At 39.1% G+C, this 8999-nt stretch overlaps 2 protein-coding genes across 2 annotated transcripts; both read right to left on the bottom strand.

The window, feature by feature from the left end:
* Positions 1-2303: 2303 nt before the first annotated feature.
* LOC6576777 (phospholipase B1, membrane-associated) lies at positions 2304-6722 on the bottom strand. The gene has a single exon (XM_002002727.4). The coding sequence runs from the start codon at positions 4302-4304 to the stop codon at positions 2937-2939; it is 1368 nt and encodes a 455-aa protein (XP_002002763.2). The 5' UTR covers positions 4305-6722; the 3' UTR covers positions 2304-2936.
* A 160-nt stretch (positions 6723-6882) lies between these two features.
* Positions 6883-8999, bottom strand: LOC116803832 (phospholipase B1, membrane-associated-like). The gene has a single exon (XM_032728559.2). The coding sequence runs from the start codon at positions 8660-8662 to the stop codon at positions 7352-7354; it is 1311 nt and encodes a 436-aa protein (XP_032584450.2). The 5' UTR covers positions 8663-8999; the 3' UTR covers positions 6883-7351.

The following is an 8999-nucleotide window of genomic DNA, read 5'->3' as shown; positions in this document are numbered from 1 at the left end:
TTTGCAGTTGCCCTGCCCTGCCTCGCCCCCCGCTGGCTTATGTTTGCCTCAGCTGCCGCGGCCACAATTTTTTCAGATTTTTTCAGTTTTTTTTTTTCGTACTTATTTTTTTTTGTTTTTGTTTTTTGCTGCGCCCACCTCTGCTGCCCAAGCCTTGTTTGTAGTGGGCGTATATATTTGTATGTATGTATATAATTTTTTGTATATGCCATGTGTGAAGTCCTGGGGGTTGGTCGCCGCCCATTGGCAACTGTCCGGTTTGCAGGTGGATGCGCTGCATATGCAAATGCTACACATGGATATGAAAAAAATATCCATATATATATATATATATATATATATATATATATATATAATTTTTTTTTGTTTCGCTGCTGCATTGAGGCTGGGGCGGAGGAGTAGTCTAGCAGGCGTAATAAGCAGGCGTTGTCACGCGTACAGTTGAAACGTTGGTTCGGGCTCTGGTTCGAGTTTGAGAGTCAGAGTTTGGTTCCGCAACAAACAGGAAAAATACTTTCTGCCATATAAGCAAAAAGTATTTTTAATGAATTTTTATGCTGGGCGGTGTATTGTTTTTTAGTGTTTTTTAATTAATTAAAAAAATATATATGCGTGTACATATATATATATATATTTATAATTGCATAATATTTTAATTGAAATGGAGGTGGAGAAATGGGTAAAAGCGTAGAGCGACTGGATAATGGGAACATTGTTGCTAAGGTCGGTTAATCAGGTGCGGATTTCAAGTGTTGCTCTCACTTTGATCACAAGGTAAACCGAAAATGATTTTAGAATAATTAAATTAATGCTGCTACATAACATTTGGAAATAACTTCTAACGGTAGATTAATCAGAAAACCAGGCTTGAAGGAAATCTAAAATAAAATGTACATACTGTTTAATAAAAGGAAAAAGTATTTTGTTAAATAAATTGTCTAATATATGTAGAGCTTACTATAGATGATATCGTTTAATAGGTAAAATAACAAATATTTACACAAAACTGTTACAAGTTTAGTTTAGTTCAAATATTATGTCATTAATAACACACTTCAAGGAATATATAGCATTAATACTTGGTTTATTTATTATAAAGATAAAGTATAATATCGTTTATATTCTGTTCGATTCTCAACTGGGTCGTACCACAAAGTAGGGCTGCTTTGTGGGACAGAAGAACCTTTCAAAGGGCTCTGTCAGGTTGCTTGGACGTGGCTCCTGCTCATTTTGCTAGAACATGCCGTTCCACAGCAAACTTGCCGCGCTTGCGTGTGCTAAAGTGAAGTTGTCGTGGGAGAAATAGCGCAAATCAGCATTGCCGTTCGGCTGTTCGGGCGGCGAAAGATTCGTAATCATAGGATGGCTAATAATGGCAAAGTCCTCGCGCTGAAACTCAGGCAAGCGTGCCACCTCCAAATCCACCTGTTGCCAGCGCTGAATCACGTAGTGTCGGTGCATCGCCTCGGATTCGGTCAATTGCAAAAGATGCGTTGTATCAAAAAGCATTGCAGTGGCACATCTTTCAGTCCACCCATCGTAGTCAAAATATGTGGCACTGCCAGCAAATTGATCAGAAGCCGAGGCACTTTAACGCGGAGTACTCGAAAAGCTTCACGAAGATCTCGAGCGTGTCGTTCGATCATTTTCTCCTGATCGTCCCAGTGACACATGTCGGAGAAGATATTATTGTTGCCCACAAAAACAGTCAGCAGTTAAATGTAAGATTTCCCCTACATTTTTAATTGTAGGCAACTTAACTTTGACCCCGCATTTGTTATAATATTGTGTTTATTATACATTTTAGAAAATCTGTCTAAATCTATATTGTTTTGACTGATTATGTAAATTATTCTATAAAACTCAACATCTAAATTTACCTACACTCTATAACTACGATATGGCAACAGCATTTACTTATTTATTTATTACCCTTTCGCCTACAATATGTTTATAGAAGAATTAAAAATATATCATATCCATATACATACATACATACTATTTATTAGTTGATTTGAAGTAATCTAAAAATATAAACTATATATAAATAGGTGAGTCTTGGATAAGGTTGATTCTACAAGCTATATCTATAAGCAATAAGCTGCCTGATTATATCAGATCTCCATTGGTTGGAGCAATTCAGAATATGCCCCACACACTTTTTAGCTTGTAAAGAAAAAAGTAAGCAGATAATTAATAAATACTTTTAAGATTTCTTATTATTATTTTTATATTATTAGTATTTGTATAATATATTATTTGTTTAAATTATTATTTGATTTTTTTAAATTTCATTTATTTTGTTAAAATAAAATATTTATTTGATAAAATTTGATAAAATAATATGGGTTTCATTTCATCAAGAATCCTTTAATCCTCTTAAATACTAACATTTATATTGGTGTGTATGTGCTATAAGTAATTGCAATGACTAATAATAATAAATAAATAACAATAATAACTAATTGAAGCAAGCAGTGTCTGACGAGGAAACACCTTGAGTCCGATCCGCTCTTTCAAACGTATAACCTATACTTGAAAACAAGTAAAGAGTACTCTAGTCAGGACTACACGAATCACTCTACGATTCGTAGCAATATAAATATTAAATATTAACATGTAAGAAATTCAGAATATTCAACCTATTCAGATTTGAGAGAACAAAGTTCAAGAAAAGAAAATCGACTGGACTATTCTTTCTATTCAAGCTTGGCTGTTATAAATATTTTAATGAGAACCTTTTGCACTGAGTGGTATAATAGATATTAGCAAATATTAAAAATAAATTTTTTCTTAAAATTTTCTGTTTTTAAACTAATTTTTCGCTCCATTCTACGAATCTTAAGAATGATTGTTCTCTACTGTTTATGACTACTTATCATATCAATATATACAAAATAAAATATCAACTTTGTTATTATCGAAGTGCAGCACTCTCAGCTGGGTCGCACCACAAAGAACGGTTGCTCCCTGCTGGGACAGAAGAACCTTTCAAAGGGCTGCGACAGTATGTTGGTACGTGGTTTCTGCTCATCCGGCAGGAACATGCCCTTCCACAGCAAACTTGCTGCGCTTGCGTGTGCACGCTGGCTAAAGTGGAAACAATCGTGTGAGAAGTCGCGCCAATCCGTATTACCATTTGGAAGCTTGGGCACGGATAGATTCGTTACCATGGGATGGCCAATGATAGCAAAGTCTTCGCGCTGAAACTCCGGCAATTGTGCCACCTGTAGATCAACCTGTTGCCAACGCTGAATCATGTAGTGTCGCTGCTTCGCCTCGGATGCGGTCAGACGATCGCTTAGCAGGCAATTGCAGGCAATGCGGTGCACCACAAAACAGCCGAAGGGTACATCCTTTATCGGACTCATCGTGGCTAAAATATTGGGCACCGCCACCAAATTGATCAGAAGTCGAGGCACATTATCGCGTAGCAGTCGAAAAGCTTCACGAAGATCTCGAGCGTGTCGTTCGATCATTTTCTCCTGATCGTCCCAGTGACACATGTCGGAGCAGATATCATTGTTGCCCACAAAAACAGTCAGCAGTTTCCAATGCCGTTTCATATCCACTTGTGGATCGCGGCGCATGAGATCGATGAGCACACGTGCCTGATACATTAGATCATGTGACATGATCATGGGCTCTGCAATGTTCAGGCGCGAAATCTCATGATTTACGACCAGACTGTGACCCGTGGCATAGCCATAAAGATTCGGATTGAAGACCTTTAGTATGTTGGGGAGAGTTAGGACTGTACGCCAGGTGCCCAAACCTCCGCCGGAAAAGGAAAGCCCACGAAACTCATTTATCAGATCTAACGCATTTCTGGATACAATGCCATTGCCAGCGGATAAGGAATCTCCAATGGAAGCCACGATGTCTATATCGCCAGGTCGCAGACGTTCCACAGAGGTGGGAGGAGTGCGGGATCTAGTATTGTTGAGCGAGCAAGGAAATGGAACGCGACTTGGAATTGGAGCTTGCATCTTTCCCTCACGCCTACTAATCCCGTAGAGTTCGTTAATTTTATTCAGCCCCGCGTTTAACATCCTTCCACGAAGCATGAGAAACCATTGGCGAAAATTCCGGTCAATATTCGTGTACTGTGGCACACCATTTGTGACCGGTTGCAGTGGATTGAACTGCTTGGAATGCACTCCTATGCCGTCCAGCAGCTGATGGGAGCGATTCTGCAAGCGACGCCGCAGTGTATAAGGGCTACAATACGAAGCGATGCAAAGTACCATAAGGAGCACAATTACAATAGATCGAGTATTTGTCATTTTGGCTCTTATTTGCATGTTGTGGTATGTGATGCAATCTGGAAGTATTAATTATGTTTAGCACGTTCTCTTGTGTGGATTGTATGTTTATAATGCAGAGATGCTAAAATATTGTTTCTTTTCACAACACAAAAGTAACAGTATATTTGCCCACATTAGCGCGTGTGAATTGTATGTGGAATATAAACTCTTGGATTTTGCTATTTATTGAGCACATCTATCACATTTATACCGCATTTGTATCACACTCAAGCGTATTTCTTGCAAGTGGAAGTAACGGAAGTTTTTGACAAATATCACTTTTCACATAAGAGCGCCTGTATGCCTTTGTGGAACGTTTTATGGTAAACAGCACTGTAACGCTTGTGGACTGTAAGTGGAACGATTTCTGTTTCACTTCCCCATAGACTGAACGGTACATTTTAAGTCCTTTTTCGATTGGAGACGCTCAGGTCAGACACGCACGCACAACGACATCTCGACACGTTCTCACACGGAACGCAAATGCGTCAAGCGCTTAAATGTTGCTATAAATGGAATCTCGTACAATATAAACATTGCTGTTTCAGCTCTCTGTTTGAGCGCTCATTGAGCACTTGAGCACTCAATTCCTTCCATTAAAAACAGCAACAACAACCCGGCATAGTTTAGAGCTGCCACTACAGAACTTGACTCGAATGCGTTGACCGAGACATTAGCTACTATTAAAATGACAACAACAATAGCAACAACAACAACAACAACAGCCAATGGGACAGACAAATTGTGCCACTCGGCCTGGGCTCGACTCAAGTGCGTTGGGTTCAAAGATATTGTCAAAAATCGTATTAAAATAAAAAAAAAAAAAAAAAAAGAGATAAACATAATAAAATGGTTACCTTGGCAACTATGTTGATGCTACCACAACATGGCAAACAACAATTATTGTTTCATATAATATAAAAAATGTTTTTTATTTTTATATGTGTACAATTGAATAAACATGTTGATAAATTGGAGCCCGCATTGCGAATATGTCAGTGGCTTAGAATGTAATGAGTTACATGGTTTATACTCACATTACTCTGAATGGTACGAAGTTTGCGAAAAAACACCTTAACTAGCATTTATATTATATTTATTATTTTTAATATTATTAATTATCTTTGTTACTTAAATATTTCTTTATATTATTATGCACGCATTGATAAAGGAAAATTATACAACAACAAATATAAAATGCTATTTATTATATTTTTTCAGTTTACAGTTATTAATGTACTCCATCAACAAAAAGTATATCTACAGCCGCACATCTGTGACACAGCTTCGGTTGTTTTGTTACTCTGTTCCGTCAATTGTTTTGCATGATTTCATCTCAAAGCTCAGCCCAACAAATATTTGCACATTAAGCTTGAGCAACACTTTTGCAACACTTTTGTTACGGTTTTGCTGTTGTTGTGAATGCTATAAGCCCACTTCGAATGTTAATAGCTAATTGTTTGCTTAGATATGTTTGTCAAAGGAACTGAAGTCTTGAGATCTAAGTGCTGTCTATGCAAAAATCTAGCCTTACTGTACTTATTCGTACTTGATACGGGTTATTGCCCATATAAACAATAATACATCATATCTATAAGAATACAACATACCAACAATTTATTACAATGAAGCCAAGTAAAGTGAAGTGATCTATAAATATAAACTATATATAAAGTATGGGGCTTTGACTCATATGTAGATAGGTGTGTCTTGGATGAAGTTGATGCCACGAAGGTTGTTCAGATATTGGAACTTCCGCTATTTATCTGCTACGCAGAAATTGCTGCTCATCGCTGTCAAGTCATAAAATACTCAGAAGGACTGTGTGTTATTGAAGTCAGCTGGGCTCGTCATGCTGTTCCACAAAGCTCTAGCTAAAATGGCACTTCTGCAATGACTCAGGTGTGGGGCGATCGTGCGAGCAGTGTTTTATGTCCAAAAGAACAAACGTTAAGGGAATGCTTCACATCATATTGATGGTATATATTTATCTTACTTTACTTTATATTTTTATTGCCTCTAGGCAATACAGAAAACTCCTATTGGTTAAACTAAAGTCGAGGATCTATAAACACAAACTGGAATATCTAATTGATCATCATCTTGGGCTCAGATGCAATACAATACAAAAAGCGATAAAACAGAAAAATCACTCATTAAACATACACATAAGTGCAATCACATCGACCACAGTAGTGGGGAACATTCTTTGGTACAAACCAGCCTTGTGAACTTTTATTAAAAAATTTCTTGAGCTACACAAACTTGAGAGAAAAGCATTGAAGGGAGTACGTTATATGCCCATGCGCGAAATTGTTTGATCATGATCACTCGGACAGTGAGTATCAGTCTTTATAGCTTTATAAAGATTATGTCAGCATGATGAGCAAGCCCATAGACCTGATTGAGTACTCTCTAGATTCTAATCAACTCTAAACAAATAGATTGTGTGTAAATTTTAGAATGTTTATCGAAGTATTTAAAATATATGTTTTCAATAAATAATCAAAAAATATAACATTAGTATATTAATAGCATAGAAGGTATTTTTTATAAATTATGGGCAACAGGAAATAATACCTGAATTAATTGATGACTAATTATCATATGCATTACTTATATTAGATTTGTATTTGTTATTTATTTTTTTTTCATTTAAAAAAAATTTTTGTTTAATCTTTATAATAAAATTTGTTCAATACCGATTTCGATTCTTTATAATTAATAATAATATTTTTTCTAGATCTATTCTGCTCTTCCTAGAAGGCTTTCATTGATCATTTAGTCTTGTCGACTAATTCGTTCGCATTTTTCAGAAAATTTAGAAGCTGATCTGTGTGAGTACTGTGAGTACTTATAGCTTTGATCCCCATGGAATATTATTATATATGTATATTATTATATACATGATATTTAAACATTTAATTTATAAATGAATTATAAACAAAGTATACGTAAATGAGTTCAGTTCTAGGTTAATGTGTGGAGTCAATAACACGTGCTGCTGCCTCAATCATTATATTATACAAACAAGTTCGTTTTCTCTAGAGTACATCACTTTCGGTTCTCAAATACGGCCTCTTCGGAGAGGGGCACAGGAAACGCTTATAGGGCCTGCGCCACTCCTCAACCGAGGTCAAGTCCGCTTGCCCCACCATATTATTCCACAATTGCTTGGCTAGCACAGCATGGCCCAGCTGACTATAGTGGATGCAATCGTTGGCAAAGAAATGCTTAACCATGACCCCCTGCTCAGACCACAAGCTGCTGATGTTCCTCAGTATGCCATGGGGCACAATGGCAAAGTCGGCGCTACGGAACTCGGGCAGGGCGGCAATGGAGAGCTGAAGGCGAAGAAAACGTTTCGCTGCATCGTACAATGTGTTATCATTGTAACGGTTGTAGCAGGAGCAGAAATAGGGCATACGCTGGACACACTTGGGCGGAGCTCGAGAGAGCAGACTGAGCAGCTCATCGATGTCCGGATGAACGATAAAATTGATGAGCAATCGCGGCACATGCTCTTTGAGAATGCGAAACGTCTCGTGCAACTGGCGTGCGACAACCCGAAGGAAGTGCTCCGGATTGGGTGAATGGCACAACTCCGAGCAGAGATCATTGGCGCCCACCTGAATGCTGAGCAGCTTCCAGTGCTCCCGCAAGTTGACCCTGGGATCTCGGCGAAAACGTTCGATCAGCACATGTGCCTGAAATGGCAAATCCTGAATGTTCAGCATTGGCTCAGCCAGATTGAACCGCGCCACATTCACATCGGCGCCCAGGCTGTGGCCCACGGCATAGCCATACAGCCGAGGATTATAGAGCTTCAGAATGTTGGGCAACGTCAGAGCCGTGCGCCAGGTCTCGAAGCCGCCGCCCGTATAGGCATAGCCACGATACTCCACGAACGCATCGAGCTCCCCCAGGCCCAGAATGCCCGTGCCCGAGTTGGAGGAGTCGCCACACGTTGCCACAATATCAATGTCCCCGGGACGCAGTTGCCTCACGTCCTTGGGTACCTTCGGCGATCGACCCCCGCTCAGATCACACGGAAATGGTTCGCTCTGCAACACCGGCAGCTGCATGCGACCAGCTTCAACATTTCTCGCCCTTATCCAATCGAACTGGGCGAGCACCGTCTGCTGCGACAAATTCCGCATTTGCAGCAGGATATCCCGCATGGCGGTGTCCAGTTCGGTGTAGTAGAGGCCCTCCTGTTGACTCACCAAGCGAAAGTCAACGCGTTTCACTCCGTGACGTTGGAGCAGACGTGTCGAGTAATTCTCAAAACCAGGTCGAGCTGAGCTGAGGTAGAAGAGCTGCAGCAGCAACAACAACAGCTTCAATGCAAACATTTTCCTTTTTGAATTCAACTTAGTTTTTAATTTTTTTTTTCAGATCGGCACAACTGAAGCCGCGCAGCTTCGGTAGATCATTGACTGTTTGCTACTAAAATGTTCTAAAAATGTTAAATTTTTCGACGCACTTAACAGATTGGGGGCTTTTCGTTTTATAGCACTAGGGGTCTTGAGTTCTAAACTCGAGTTGAATGTGGCGACTGTGCGTGGGGTTGACGGCAAACCAGAACATTTATAGAGGGTGTTCCCCATGAGAGGGTTTTTTTCCATTGAGGTAGGCATACGAGTATGTGAACCATAAGAGGAAAAACAATAAACAGTAACTCTAAATAGA

The sequence above is a fragment of the Drosophila mojavensis genome, unplaced genomic scaffold, assembly GCF_018153725.1.
Source record: "Drosophila mojavensis isolate 15081-1352.22 unplaced genomic scaffold, ASM1815372v1 contig_36, whole genome shotgun sequence".
Taxonomy (NCBI): domain Eukaryota; kingdom Metazoa; phylum Arthropoda; class Insecta; order Diptera; family Drosophilidae; genus Drosophila; species Drosophila mojavensis.
This window is presented reverse-complemented; position numbering and strand designations above follow the sequence as displayed.

What these genes read in the sequence shown, in the direction of transcription:
- LOC6576777 (XM_002002727.4), bottom strand. Translation starts at nt 4,304, where the DNA reads ATGCAAATAAGAGCCAAAATGACAAATACTCGATCTATTGTAATTGTG.
- LOC116803832 (XM_032728559.2), bottom strand. Translation starts at nt 8,662, where the DNA reads ATGTTTGCATTGAAGCTGTTGTTGTTGCTGCTGCAGCTCTTCTACCTC.